This window comes from Melozone crissalis, unplaced genomic scaffold (assembly GCF_028551555.1).
Source record: "Melozone crissalis strain CALT ecotype California unplaced genomic scaffold, PUWL_Pcris_2 ptg000034l_1, whole genome shotgun sequence".
NCBI classification, from domain to species: domain Eukaryota; kingdom Metazoa; phylum Chordata; class Aves; order Passeriformes; family Passerellidae; genus Melozone; species Melozone crissalis.
The window spans coordinates 18,033,474-18,049,027 of record NW_026535812.1 but is presented as its reverse complement, the minus strand read 5'-3'; the positions used below and the strand labels follow the sequence as shown (position 1 = coordinate 18,049,027).

Here is a 15,554-nt window from a genome sequence, read left to right as displayed (position 1 = left end):
ACATCTGCAAATGGCTCAGATAACACTGGTGCCCTGGTTTCAGCTGGGATAGATTTGTTTTCTTCTTAGAAGCTGCTACAATGCTGTGTTTTGGATCCAGTGTGAGAATAATGCTGACATGAAACTGATGCTTTGGTTGTAGCCAAGTGGTGCTCACCCAAAGTCAATGACTTCACAGTGTCCCATGTTCTGCTGGAGGAGAGGCACAAAAATCTGGCAGGGAGCATGGCTGGGACAGCTGGCCTGAACTGGCCAAAGGGACATTCCATGCCACAGCATGCCCAGTGTATAAACAGTGAGGGCTGATCACTGCTCAGGGATGGGCTGGGCACCGCTCAGCTTTGTGCGAATCGCTTATCTGCGGTTTTATTTCTCACTCTCTCCTTTACATTACAATTATTATTGCTATTCTTCTTGTTATCTTCAGTATTATATTTTACTTTGTTTCAATTATTAAATCATTCTTATATCAACCCACAAGTTTACTTTTTTTTCTGATTCTCCTCCCCATCCCATCAGAGGGACAGAAGTTTGTGAGGACTGCATGGATTTAGTTACTGGCTGAGGTTAAACCACAGCAACTGGGAAGGGTCTCCATTTAGGAGCACTGACTAGGCTGGTGTAAAAAACAATCTTTCCATGGGAAATGCCAGACAGAAGCAAATGAGAGGACATGGTAACAGAGTTGGATCTGTTGGTCCTTAAGATGGTGAGTGAATGCAATTCAACAGAACGGAGGAAGCATAATTTTCAGTCCTTACATACATGAGGGAGAGAGAGAAAAAAAAAAACAGGGGGAAAGGGAGAGAAGCTTGGGCTTCATTATTCCTTTCTGGAATTTTAAACTTTTCTTAAGGCAATGAAACTAGAAGTTGTGTTATGAAGTTCAGTAATGTAGCAGAAGGTAAATTCCACTGCTGCATTGACTCTCAGGCTCATCCAGAGCTGACAAAATGAGAAATGCAAGGTACATTTGAGGTGGCCCCATTAAGGACAGTGGATTGAATAGAGACCAACAAATAGAACAAAGCTTCAAAAAGATAGCAAAGCTTTATACAGTTGCAGAAAGAAACTGATTTCAGAAATCATTTGTTACCATGACTTGGAAGTACCAAATATAATCACAGTAGGAAAAAAAAATCCTTGCATTTTCATCTAGAACAAAACAACTTCAGTAATTATATGTGTGGGCATTTCTTGCTAAGACTACAATCTGGATTTCATTCTTCAATAGAAGAATGCCAGATGAAAGGAAACAACTTATTTAAAATTGCCCAGACACGAATTACAGGTTTGACTCACTGACAGATTTATGTATTTTCAGCCTACATTTTTTCCTGCATCTCTTTTTCCAAAGGCTGTTCTTCTGTTGCCATAGAGACCATTTCCAGTCTCTTTTCACTTCCACAGGGTCTATGCTGGGGGATCACTACTGCAGCTTCCCAGGCCACTCTGGCTGTGTCTCGTGCCCAGGAGTAGCCAAGGGAAAACAGTAAAGCAGAACATCTGCAGCCACACAATACAATTCTGCGGGTAGCAGAAATACTTCCATTTTTCTACCCACAAAGCTGGTGTGTAATTGGAAGGATAAGCTTCAGCCACCCAGCACATGGAAATGTGGGCGTTCATCACGACTGCCACATCTACCAGGATGTTTTCTCGTCATTTAAAGGGATCTGTCACATCAATCACAATCCTGAATTTACTTTTTCCCTGGCTTAGCTGTGATGGATGTCATTAGAAATAATGGGAAAACACAAAGGATTGACTTTCGCTTCATTCCCTCACCCATGCCCCTGAGCCTGCACACCTGGGGGAGCTGTTCGCACGGCAGCCCCGACGGCCGGAGCAGCTTTGAGCACCGCCGCCCATGAGGGAAATGTCTGTCCCAGGACAGGCCCTGGCCGGCCTCGGGCCCTCCTGGGTTTCATTTCACTTCACTCGGGGGCGCTTCCAGAGCTCCCAAAGGCGCCTCAGCCGTCAGGGGAAGGGAGCAGGCCCTGTCTCAGGAACCCAGCAGGCCCCACTGCACAGAGAGGTCCCTCCTCCCTTGCTCTTGTGCAGCGCTTGTTCTCTAGAGGGGTCTTTTTGTTTATTTCACGCTTGGGGGGCCTTTGTGGGGAAGGACATTTGTGGGGAGACACTCGGCATTTGCGGGGAGGCGCGTTCGTGAGGCGGCGCGCGCGGCCGCCCTCAGGCACCGCCCGCCCCACGCCCTCCGCGCGCGCTGCCGCCCTCACCCCCCGCCCCTCAGGTACAGGAACGCGCGCAGCGTGACGTCAGCGCCCGCTCTCCGTCCGGCACGGCCGCCGAGCTCTGTGATTGGCTGTCGGCGGGCGGAAGCGACCACGCCCCCTTGCGCGGGCGAGTTGGCGGGAAGGGCGGCGGGGCCTGAGGGGGTCTTTGGGTGACGGGACCGTGAGGGGCCCAGCACGGCCCGGCACAGCCCGGCACGGTCCGCTACAGCCATGCAGGCCTTCCTCAAGGGTCCGGCCTCTATCAGCACCAAGCCCGTCGCTGCCAAGGAAAAGAATGCGGCCGGGAGCAGCGGGGAGGGCAAGAGGACCAAACCCATCCCCTGGGTGGAGAAATAGTAAGGGATGCTCTGGGGCAGTGCGGGGTTGGCCGTGAGGGGGGAGCTTGGCTCTGGAGGGTGTGGAGAGGTGGTTGGTGCATAGCAAAAGGGGGTCGCAGGTGTGAGTGTCCCCACCAGGGAGAACAGCTTCGCTTTCCCTGTTCTGGGGGAGCTCCAGGGCTGGGAGGTGCTGTAAGTGCCCTTTGTGGCTGGTACTGAGCAGGAAATCTTGGCCATGTCAAGCTGAGCTGTTTCATCGCCGTGTTTTGGTGCATGAATGCATTTAATGATTTGGATTTTTGAGAAGCCTTTATCACAAAGTGGTAAAATACTGCAGTTATGCTTTTAAAAACATCTCAGACAGGTGTTTACAACAGTAAAAGACAAACAGCTCCCTGGTGAATTAGATCACTTCACTCATAGAGACCCAGGGGCATTAGACTTCCTGTTGGGATTTTCATTTAAACTATAAAGTTCCCTGTAATTCTTCAGTACCTGATGTGATCAGAAGGGGAAATGTTATTTTATTCTCAATTTCAGCTTTCCTATGAAACTTTGTTAGCTAATACATTTTATTTAATGTCCTTTTATTTAGTCGTCCCAAAAACGTGGATGAAGTTGCATTCCAGGATGAAGTTGTAGCTGTGCTGAAGAAGTCCCTGGAAGGTGCTGATGTGAGTGCAATGACAGCATCTACCTAACCAGCATTTTCAAACAGACACTTGTGTCACTGGTAACAAAAATTTCTCTTTCCCCACTCAGCAATGATCATTTTTACAGTAGCACTTCATGAACAGGCTAAGTGACTTTCTTGTGGTATCCTGTTGTGATGTATGTGTAAAGCTTCTTATATTCCCAGTCCTCTGAACGCTGTAGAATTGTAAGTTCCATGATGCAGTTTGGAATTTTTCTAGAAAAGCTCAAATAGTAAACTCCTTGTTAATAGTTTCAAACCTGGAAAAGCTTTTGTTGTCTCCACTCTGCTACTCCACCAGTACTTGTGACATTCATGTTTAAGACAAGAGAAGGTTTTTCTTTCATAGACAAGTCTGAATTGACTCCTAAACATTTTTAGTGATCTGTCAATGGTTCTGTGAAATTGATGAACACTAAAAATTTTGGCTAATGAGAGAAATTTAATTTATAAGTGCCAGATCTACTGCTTGGATAGTGATTCCCAAACTTTTTGTGTTAAAGTTTCCAAGTAAGTCCCTTTGGCTTTAAAAAGAGACTTTAAATATGGCAGTTGCAGGGTTGGCTTATGTGTCCTAAGAGAGTACATGAGCAGAGCATTTGTAGTTGCATTTGTTTACTCTTGCATTTGCCTTTGGGTAAAAATGTAGTAAATATTTGGTATGTTTGATGGTTATTTCTTCCAAAGCAGCTGATGTGGAGGTGAAGGGGCTGAAGGGAGAAATAAAGTACATAGCCAAGAGATGGCTCTGCTTTTTTCCAAAGCTGAGAAATTCCTTCTTTTGTACATACTGAGACTTTTTTTTCTCCTCACCCAGGACAATCCCACTTGTGCTTCAAAAGCTGTCTGTTTTCATGGGCTGCAGTTTTGGTTTGCTCTGAGTGATATGAGTCTGTTTATTTCTGAAAATAATAATTTAATCAAAGCTTGCAAAACAGACACACCTTATTTGTTTGAGCATGTGAAGCCAAAATCAAACAGGTACCACACAACTGCAAAAGATTTGTGCTTCTTTCTTTAGCTCCTTTCTCCACAATCAGTTTGCTTTGAGAATGCTCTTTAAATGTGACCTTGTCAGGTAATGTTGCACCCCAGAAATCTGTGTTTCAGCAGCAGTGCTGCTGCATTACAGTATTTATAGAGTTGAGGTAATTAGGAAGGAACTGTTAACAGCAAAGGAGAAATGAGCTGCTGCCACCTATTCTGTCTGGACGTATCAGTTGTGTAACATTGCTTAGGTGATGGGTTGGGAAGTTCTATTTTCAGCAACAGTTATTTAAAACCCTGCAGCTTGTGGATCCAGCAGTGTTTCTTGGATTCTGAGCCTGGTGCACTTGTGTTGACTTTTGGCCTCCTGAGCTGAAAAGGCAAATTATAATTCCTCCTTATGGTTAGGGGCTCTGTATTTTGCCATAGCTACCCAAACTCAGCAAGGCATTTGAGAACAAAATCATGCAAGTACTTTAAAATACTTGTTTGTGGTTTTTTCTTTTATTTAGACATTTTTATTAGTTTCTTGAAAGGACTCATTCTGTCAAACAGGCAAAAGTGTGATTGAACTCTGAGGTGGCTCATACTTCAGTAAATACACATTACTGCAGAGGTTCTTACTGAGTTTGGTGATCTGGTGAGATCAAAGAAACAGCTGTGACAATGCTGTAGGTGTGAGTAATGTGCTTTATTTAAACCACAGTGCTGGAAATGGAGACTCAGTCCTCTGTCAGTTGGGCCTTGATTTGGGAGCTGCTAAATGGAGCAGCACTTGTAACTCCCATTAACTACTACAGGACTTGTAACTCCCTGTAGCCAACACATCTCCATCTGTAAGAGCACACATCATCCTCTTATAAACTGGGGACAGCAGAGTCCAAGGGGCTTTGAACTGGAGAAATTGATTTCTGTCTGCCAGGAGTGTAGATTTGTTGGCTTCTTTTGTCAAAGAAACTGAAAACGTTAATGGTATTCTTTAGTTTTCATTTGCTTCATGATACCTTAATAACTAAAAAGAGAGTGTAGGATTATCATTGCAATTTCCATCTTCACTTGTACTGAAACTTCTGGAAAAGCAGCTGAGATTTGCACTATATGAGGTAGCTTTCCCATGAGCAGAGTGATGCCTGCAGGTATCCTGCTTACTCCTGGCAAGCCTGGAAAAATGGATAACCAGATCAGGTTGCAGTTTATTTAAAAACACTGCCACAGTTACATAAAGGATTAGGTTGTGCTTGGTGAAAAGTGCTGTAAATACTTCAGTGAGAAACCAGCATAAATGAGGTTGAAACAGAAACACTGGTAAAGTTGTGGTGCAATGGAATTAGGGAACATTCTAATTAAAACCTTTTACCTGCTTATACTTTTTTTGAGGACAGTAGTGTGAATGAGCACAGAGACATGAAATTATGAATGCCCTCACAAACATCTACCCTTGCAATGTGCCAGCCTAGCACAGAGATTGGTGAATTTTCAGCTGCCATTCAGTACACTCTCCATCTCTCTGGCTGTCACAAAAGAGGGGGATAATACTAAACTTAAAAAGGTGTTTGTTAGTAGGGGATGCTGTTTGCTTATTAGTAATTAGAGAAACAAGCAACAATTGATTGGCAGAAAGAGCAGGCAAAACTTGAAATTCATTTTTTTACTAGAAATTGATTGAAAATTGAAATTCTTCTATTCTACTTGTAGGTAGAGATAGAAGATACATACACAGTTGAGTCTGTGCACTGTCTTGTCTTAGTTAAAACAGGATGTTTGTTACCAAACTGATTTTCTCTATTTCATTTTCTGATTATGGGTTGTGTACTCCTGCATTTTTCTCTGTTCTTTGAATGGTTTTGGTTTTGCTGTTCCCATTCTGTCTGCATTACATGCTATATTCAGCATAGAATTCTCTAATCTAATTTTAGTTGACTCTTTAAAAATAGAATGCTTATTAGGGGCTAGAAAGCAAGTCAGACTGCGGGGTTTGGTTGGAGGGAACTTTTGGATCCTTGTTTTAAGAATGTAGAAGTGGAACATCCCCTATTGTGAAAGACAGCAGTTTTAAAGTGACAATTTATAAAAGTGATTGCTTGAAATAGTAATATAGAAAACTATCACTCCTGTGTCAGCTGGAAAGCTTCTTGATTTCAGCCAAAATTCAGTCATGACTTTTACAGATTTTGTTTATGCCAGCTTTGTTCTTTGCGTATTTATGGAGATCAGTCACATTCCCTCTCAGCTTTTGTTTTGCTGAGCTAACTAAATCAAACTCTTCAAGAAGTCACTTCTCATAAGATAGGCTTTAGAGTCCTTTAATCACTTTTCCCAGTTTGGATTCATTATCCTTGTCTAAGGATGACTTGAACTGTGTGCAGCTCATTACCTGTTAGTATTAATAATTTACATCTGCATTAAAAGTGCACAATTCAGACCACCATGTTACACAGGCTTATACTGCTCCTCTGACAGACAAAATAAAATCAGCCTATTATCAGCTTCATTCCACCTAATGAATTTCAGATATTTTGCAGGTAGTTTGCTATGTTCTCAAATTGAGAGATATTTTTGCTTTGTGCTGCTAAATGTCATGCTAAAATTATTGCTGCAGTCTTTGCTGTGCTGCTCTGATCTCCCTGTGTCAGCATATCTCCTTAACGCACTTGTATTTTTCATGCTGAGGTCATTAATTAAATTATTTCAAAGATCAATTGACCTAATTTCTTTAAGAAATGCCCGTGGTCTCCTTTGCAGACGGCTGGGATGTGTGCAGGAGTTTGCCGGGGCCGTGCAGGGCGTGGGTGGCGCTGTCCCCGTGGTGGCCCCGTGGCGTTCCGGGCTGCCCCTGCTCCCTGCAGGGCTCTTGGTGGCAGCACAGAGCCCTCAGCCTGGCTGTGTTGCGCTGTGCTGTAATGTCCCATTTTAGACTTCCAGGTCACCTCCCAGGTGTGCCTGTACCTCTTCCCCCTCGCCCCTTGCTGAGTGAGTCCTGTCAATCAGGCTTAACATTCCAGCAAGGCCTCGTGTGGTTGGTCAAGTTCAAAGGATGCCCCTCAGGCCCAGGGGTCATTGGCCTGTCTGGGTGTCCCTCGTCCCTTGAGACCCTGCCCCTTCCACCTGGTTGGTGGCGCACCTGTCCCCCCCCTTTCCCTGCTCCTGAGCTTAAAAGGTGAATCAGGCCATGCAGTCGCGATTCTGTTGGAGCTGTTCCTAAGATTCAGACCTCTGTAACCATGGAATAAACCTCTGGATATAAACCCTCCAGCAGAATCTATCTCCTTTTCCTCCTCACCATTCACCTGAAGCCTTCCTTCCTGAGGTAAACGGAGTCCCTAACAAGCCTGGACTTGTTCAGTGCCCAGCTGCAATCTCCAGCAAGCCGAGGTATCTCTGGGGTGATACACCATAGTTGCTGCCTTTGGCCCAACAGCAAGGGTCAGACTGGCCCAGGCACAATCTAACTGGTAATATTGGGATTCCTAATCCAATGTGGCTGGGCAGTTGAGAAAGCAAAGGATGGTTTCATCTGCTCTGCTGGTAATGCTCAGGCTGTTTAGGGCCATTCTTGGATAAATTTGGCTGTCACTGCAATCAGAACAGTAGGCTCTGTGGTTTAGTGATCTCAGACATGCCCTGGAGTGTATATATAAAAATAAATATAGATTGGAATATCAGTTTGAATAGAACATGGGATGGTGCCACAAATAACACTTGTTCATACTGCACTATAAACAGCAACCGGTTGTCCTCCTGTAGAGACCAAAAGAGAAAGACTTGCCATTATTTACTGTGAGGAATAGACAGTTGTTGTTCTATTAGGTGCTCAGATTGTCAGCAAGTTTTCCTGTTAGTGGATATTTTTTTAATTTCCTTTTCTTACAAATGATGCCTTGCTGTTTCAGCTTCCCAATCTGTTGTTCTATGGCCCACCTGGAACTGGAAAGACTTCCACTATTTTAGCAGCTGCTAGAGAACTGTTTGGGTAAGCTGGAATCAAGTTGCTTCAGTGTAATCAATTGTCACATGTCTCCTAATCATGTGGTGAAGTGCCTCTGGTCATAGCCTGCTCTTAGGTAGTTCCCAGCACTTTTTCAGGAATATCTTTGTATTCTAATTCAGCTCTAACATAAGATTTCTTTCTCATTTGTCCTGTCACAAGTCACCAATTCCTGTTACCAGTATTGACTTCAGATTGGCAGCCATGTAACCCTCATTAAAGACTATGGAAAGAATATGGTTTGCATATGATTTACTGAACTTTGTAAAGGAAAGCCAATTTTTATGGTTTATTTAGTAAGTTGTTAGCTACACATACATCTCAAAGTGCTTCATAAAATGTCTAACTTTTAATCTCTCTGTTATGCACCATTGAGTTGTGTCTGGAAAGTAGTGTTGGGACTCAGACTAAAATTCAGCATGTATACATTCATTAACTCACTTGTAGCACTTGGGAGTTTTTGAGTAGCAAATTCAGTGATCTATAAGCAAAAGATGGATGAAAAGCTGGTTTGATGTTATGATCAAATGTAATGCTGAATTTAATACCTCCCCCATCCCATTTGTCATTTTTAATCTTTGACTCACTGTTTTTTGAAGAGAGCCACTTCTGCTTTAGTAGGAGGAAGACAACTCCACATTGTGGGTCCATTTTAATTCTCAGGATTTAAAATCCAGTGTATTAATTGTTGCTTTGTTTTTTTTTAAATGGAGTATAGTACTGCAGGTGAATACTGCATGTCTTATACTTTCTGGATATTTCATTCTGGTAGTACTGCTAGTGACTGCATTGTGGCCTTTTACTTGTTATTTCACATTGCTCAGGGGCTGTGAGTAAAAAGGCATATAACATAGTGCTCTGAACATATGAGCCCAACTTCCTGCTTTTTTTTTTTTCTTCCTGGTTAACTGATATAATTTTATACTTCATTGTTTTCTGTAGCCTGGGAGGAGATTCTAAAAATATCTAATGGAAATTCATACTTAACATTTTATGATCTCAACTTGAGTGTCTTTTAACAATGTTATTTAGTAATGCTGATAGAAATAATCCCTGCCATTCCAAACAGCCAGAAGGGTTGTTGTTATATTTTATAACATATCATTACAGGGGTTAGCAGCTAACATGTTGCAATAAAAATTTTGCAGGGCTGATTTATTCCGGCAGAGAGTCCTTGAGCTGAATGCTTCTGATGAGCGTGGGATACAAGTGATCCGCGAGAAAGTGAAGGCTTTTGCTCAGCTGACGGCCTCTGGAAGCCGTTCAGAGTGAGTGCTGCATCAACCCCTCCTGCTCAGGACAAAGCATGTGGTTGTTTTGGTTTCTATTATAAATGATGGCTCAGCAGTGCCCAGAAGTTGGCAAAACACAGCGCTTTGGCTGAGCTTTTACTTCATGGAATTTCACATTGGGGTTGGAATACCCAGGAGGATTTTTACTGTTGCTGTTATCATTGGAGGCAGACAGCAAAACCTCCACAAGGTCAAGACTTCTGGGTTTGGGCACATGTTGTTGCCTTTGCAGATGTTGTCTGACTACCATAGAAAAAAATCTTTGGGTAAATTGTGCCAGAAGTTACTTCCCTTGTCCTGCTAATCTGCAGGAATTTCTACAGCATGGGTGTTGGTTTCTAAAAGGATTCTGCTATTGGTTGATGGGAAGCTCAGTGCAGGTCAAGCCATGTGTATGGACTGTGGAAAGCAGCAGGAACAAACTGCATGCCAAGAGAGCCTGACTGATTCCAGAGCAGTATTGTGTACTGGATCAGTCTGTGGAGTGTTCTTGGGAGTTTAGGGAATCAGGGAGCCTGTAAAAAGGGACACATAAGGTGTCAAAAGAAGCAGCTTACAGTAAGAGTATGTATTTTAGAGGGCTTTTGCAGTATTCAAGTGTTGGTCTTTTTATGGTAACTTAGTCCCTGCCTTTATTTAAAATATTAGTCTTTAATCTAAAAATCAATGAAATCTTTGTAAAAGATTGAACCTCTGAATCTGTTCTATTTTTCAAGGATACATGCTTAAGTAAAATATTACTTGCTATTTCCTGTGATTTTTCTGTGTATGTTTTTAATTTTTTTTCCCTTTGTCTGTACATTTCCTGTTTGCTGAATAACAGATTTCTAATTTTCAGTGGCAAAATGTGTCCTCCTTTTAAAATTGTGATCCTGGATGAAGCAGACTCCATGACTTCAGCAGCCCAGGCAGCCTTAAGACGCACAATGGAAAAAGAATCCAAAACAACACGTTTCTGTCTTATTTGTAACTACATCAGCAGGTATACCTGGAATTGTTGCTTATTTGGATTTGCTGTCTGGTCTGTAGTCTCTTTTTTATTTTTTCCCTGCTTAAAAGTTGATATCTAATTTCATAGTTTTCAGTTAATAGAGATGTCACTATATGCATGCAAGCCTGAAACAACACTTAGATTTCACTTAATTTTTACAATGTTGCAGTTTTAGAGTTATTTAAACCTTAAGGTATTTTAAACCTTTTCTGCCTTTGTTAGCTTTGTCTGTGAGAACTTGACCCACACATTCTTTACCCCTGTCCTTCCTTTCTTTCAGAATAATTGAACCTTTAACGTCTCGATGCTCCAAATTCCGCTTCAAGCCTTTGTCTGACAGCATCCAACAGCAGAGGCTGTTGGATGTCTCTGAGAAGGAACATGTGAAAATCAGTAATGAGGTAACTTTGTGGTTCCCATGTAATTTTACTGCTTAATCCAGTGCATAATTGCATGGCAGCAAAAGAGGCCAAGTCAGCATACTTTTCCAAGCTGCTCAATTGTATGAAATAAAATATATAAACTCATTTATTCTCCTTCCATCGATGAGATGAATTTTAAGTCATCCTAAAACCAGAGAAATATCCACCAGAGAAAACTGAAGCCAAACTGGGCTTTTTTTTTTCTCTGCTGAGTGTACTGGCAGAGAACTGTGCTTCTTTCTCAAACTGCCAGCACACATTTGTGTTAGTGGAGAGGTTGTTTTGTAACTCGTGTATTGTGCTTGGCTCAGACAATCTGCTTTGTATACTACTTGGTGTTTTAAAGTAACTGCTGAAAAAGTGTATTAGATTTTAATTAACAGTGAGCACTTAGCATTTTCTGACATCATTTTTCAGGCAGTGTCATACCTGGTTAAAGTGTCAGAAGGGGACTTAAGAAAAGCAATTACTTTTCTTCAAAGTGCCACTCGCCTGATGGGTGTGAAGGAGATCACAGAGAAGATAATCACTGAAATTGCTGGGGTAAGCTGTGCCTTACACTTTCTCCTGGAATTACTCTGAAAAGCATTTTTCCTATCTCTCTCTGCCATTGCTCAAAGTTTGGTTAAAAAATAGTTTTATACTCACTAGTATTGCAGCATGGTAATGATGCACTATCTACCAGGATTTTAAAGACTGCCTGATTCTGTACACTTAATACAAAGCAGGTTTCTAGCAACTTCTGTAAATCATGGAAACCTGTAAAACAGTCTTATAACTCAAACTGAAGTTGAAATAATCTGCCCATAAATGCAAACTGTGGGTTGTTTTGTTTTGTTTTGTTTTGTGGGAGAGTAGATTAGAACATTTTTTGGTGCTTTTCTGTACGTGTGTGTAGAAGTAGAGATCATTGCAATATTGGTTTGGAAGCACCACAGGGAAATGACTTTCAGTAGCAGCTCATTTTCACCTTAATGTTCACAGTGACAGTGACAAGGATCTGTGTGGCTCCTGCTTTTTAATGAAACAGCAGTGGTTTGTTCTAGAATGACATGGGTAATACTGAGAGGCACAGGAGAAACCTGAGAGAAAATGCATTTAATAAAACTTATGTGAAGGTGTTCCTATAGCAACAAAACACCCCTGAAGAAGGAGAAGTGAGATTAGGAGCTGAAAAATAGATGGGCTTTAATGATGGACACACTTCCCATGAGGGTGCTGCCATCATAGCTCATTGTAGGGGTTGGGAGGTTCTGACTTTGATGAAACCAGAGGCAATTGCTGCTGTGCAGAGTTTACAGAACAATTTGAAACAATTTTCACAGTGAAATCACTGTTCAGTTTTGTACATCTGTAAACCAGCTAGTATCTGAATAGATACCAGACATCTGAAACCTGGCAGAAATTGACTGTAGTGATAAGAAAGAGAAGAATGACTTTCCATTATTGAATGAATAATGCTCATTTAAAGCAAGGGAACCCAACTTTACATCTCCATAAAAACTTGAAGTTCTTGGTCATTCACAACTTCTGTGACCCTGGAGTGACCTTAGGACAAAAGCTTCATAAAGAAGCTTTGAAACCAAACTGTCCAGGCACTCAACTGACAGGAATGACAATGAGTGAAGGGGGAAAGGGGCAGCTCTTCTCTGCACAGAGTGACATAATGGCATCTGTCAACATTTTTCCTTCTGATTTATTGTGTAATCTTCTTGCATTGGGCATTTTTTGGATGCTATTGGTTTGTCACTGGAAATAAAATCTATTTGCTGTGTTGTTTAGGTGTAGAATGGTACAGAAAGCATTGGCTGATCTAACTGTTGAAGAATGTCCTCCTCTTAGTCAGTGTCCTGAATAAGCAGTTGGATTTAGGAAGGTGACTTTGACAGTCTATTGTCATGATATGGTTTTTGTTTTAATATCACCAGTAAAGGAAAAATATCACAGCCTAGTTTTCACTTTTAAAATTTATTTAGTCTGTCCCATATACTTGCTAGAAGTGGATGGGTGTGTAGAGGAATGAAATCCTGAAATGCCTTCTGCCATAAACACTTTGTTATTGTAAGCATCAACACCAATTTTAAGTTTACAAAGTTGAAATTAAGAAATGTCACTTCTTGTTACAGGTAATCCCTAAAGAAACAATTGATGAGCTGCTCTTGGGCTGCCAGAGTGGTTCCTTTGACAAACTGGAAGCACTGGCAAAGGTAGAGTTCTCTTAGTGCTTAGCCTGGCTATTTCTCTTAGTCGAGGCCCTGTGAATCCTTTGTTCCCAGGCTATGGCTGAGGAACATTTGGCCTCAGTCAGGTTGGATGCACATTTGGGAAGTGTCTTTTACCAGTCAGGACTCCCAGTCTTTCCCTTCTGAGGAAGAGCTGTCAAAGTTGCAAATAAATTTCCCTACCAATGTGACTCTGGCTTTCTCCTGGGTTAAACTGATGTAGATCTGTTCAGCTGAACAGAAAAATAAGGTTGCACCAATGATGTTTCTATTTTCATAAACTTCTCTCTTCCCAAATAGCTTCACTGACCATTGTTCTCAATACTTGACATTTTTGTAACTGGGCACTACTTATTTTTTTTTTAAGCTGTCTTTAGTTGCCATGGGTTTTATTTTATCAAAAAAGCTTTGGCCTTACAGACCTCTCAATTCCTGAGACTAGCAATGACCAGATGAAGAAAATAAATCCTAAGTAGGTGGCCCTTTAAAATGTGAAGGCTGTGGAACTGCCATCTGATGCTGTGGATGCCAAGCTCTCCTAATTTTAGAATAGGATTGGACAGGTTCAGTGGAGGTTGTTAAATGCTTTAAATGTCTCATAAAATTTCTGAGATGTAAATTGTCAGAAGCTGGAAGAGCTGTTGGACAGAACTGCTGCTCTGTGCCTGCCTTGCTCGTGCAGCCTGTCCCTGCTGGGCTGGGTGAATCCTCTGCAATGTACAGGTTCCACGCTAAATTGCAGCGCAGTCTCTCAGTTCAGACAGAATTTTTCAAGATTATCTTTCCAGTTTATGGTGTTTCTGCTGCTGAATTACTGCCATTTTCCTCTCTCCCTGTGTAGAATCTCATCAATGAGGGGTTTGCTGTTGCTCAGCTTGTAAACCAGCTGCATGACACCATTGTGGAGAGTGAGGATTACAGCGACAAACAGAAATCTGCCATAGTTGAGAAACTTGCAGTAAGTCTAGCTTGAGTTAAAAAAAACAAAACTCATTAATCTCTACAGATTGATTTTCGTTTGCACAGTCTCTCCCAAGAAGTACATGGTGATTTTTTTTGTTCTGAATGTTTCTTGGTAGAATGTAAACTTCTGTCCTGAGAAATTTCATGAGAAGGAGTTGAAATCTATTTAAGTGAATTTTTATCCATATTATGTTATTCTAGGGAATTCAATCAAGAGATTTGTGGGTTTGGTTGTTTTGAGGTTCTTTAATATAATGTAGAAGGGAAAATTAAGATGAGAGTAAGTCAGACAAGTCAGCACTTAAAAAAAAAACTTAGGAAATGCAAAATGCAAGTTTTTGTTCTGGTGAATAAAATATGCCTTTCAGAAAAAGAAAAGATTAATTAACTTGCTCCACTTTTGATGAAGAAGGAAAGGCAGCTGTGGTGGAGGTTTTGCCTGACTGACTGCAGCCAGGCAGGTGCTGTGGATGCCCTGCAGGGGCTGTGATGCTCCTGGCAGGGCTGGCAGGGCCAGTGCCTCACCCCTTTGTGTATGGGGCTCTCACTGGTGGCCTCCTCTAGGAGATGGGATGGGGGCTGAGAGCTCAGGGCTCCCAGTCCAGCTGGAGGGGGATGTGATGTGGAGAAATCTGTGCAGAGTTAGACAACAACTGGCAAACCTCTTGTTCTCCACTGTACCCCAAGGCACAGCTGCCTTGAGCATGGCCGTTTTCAGAGGGTTTTCCCTTCCCTGTTCCCTCTGCAGGAAGTGGACAAATGCCTGGCAGACGGTGCTGATGAATTCTTGCAGCTGATGAGTCTCTGTGCCCTTGTGATGCAGCAGCTCACACAGAACATCTGACTCCTCCAGCACCCTTTCTTCAGGGGTGGCTGGGGCTCTCAGAGCAGGGACCTGTGTACTTTTGTACTTTTTTGGGGTTTTTTTTTTGCAATAAAAGGACTGCACTGCAGTTGAAAAACCTGAGGCTGGAGTATTTAATTCCATTTTTTTACACTGGGTAAAGAGCACAGGGGTGTGTAATGTTCCTTCTGTGCAGTTCCTTGTTGTGCACTTACACATGCAAGCAAATTATCAGAAGTGAGCATATCCATACCAAAGTCTTCATCAGCTGCAAGCAGAGACACAAGGATTAGTCCTTGTAGCCTACATTGGCTTGGCAAAATGATCGCATCCCTGTAGGACACAGCTTCAGGCTGAACACAGCCCACACCTCCACCATCTTGTATCTATCTATCTGATGATCCCTTAGGATTAAACATAGCAAAAATCACTTTTCTAGCAAACATTGCAACTTTTATTCCATTCAAGCTCTCAAAAAAAAGGTACAGCAAAGGGTAGGTTATGCTCTGAAGGTGTCACTTAGGATTCCCTGTCATCTCACTCTGTTCTTGCTCAGAAGCCATTTTAAAGCTGTGACCT

The 15,554-nt window shown here is 42.2% G+C and overlaps 1 protein-coding gene across 1 annotated transcript; it reads left to right on the top strand.

The window, feature by feature from the left end:
• Nucleotides 1–2,410: 2,410 nt before the first annotated feature.
• RFC4 (replication factor C subunit 4) lies at nucleotides 2,411–15,083 on the top strand. The gene is made up of 10 exons (XM_054282715.1): nucleotides 2,411–2,593; nucleotides 3,171–3,249; nucleotides 8,147–8,226; nucleotides 9,390–9,509; nucleotides 10,372–10,515; nucleotides 10,805–10,925; nucleotides 11,364–11,489; nucleotides 13,073–13,153; nucleotides 14,010–14,126; nucleotides 14,880–15,083. Exons 1-10 carry the CDS (start codon nucleotides 2,469–2,471, stop codon nucleotides 14,973–14,975), a joined length of 1,089 nt encoding a protein of 362 aa, XP_054138690.1. The 5' UTR covers nucleotides 2,411–2,468; the 3' UTR covers nucleotides 14,976–15,083.
• Nucleotides 15,084–15,554: the final 471 nt, after the last annotated feature.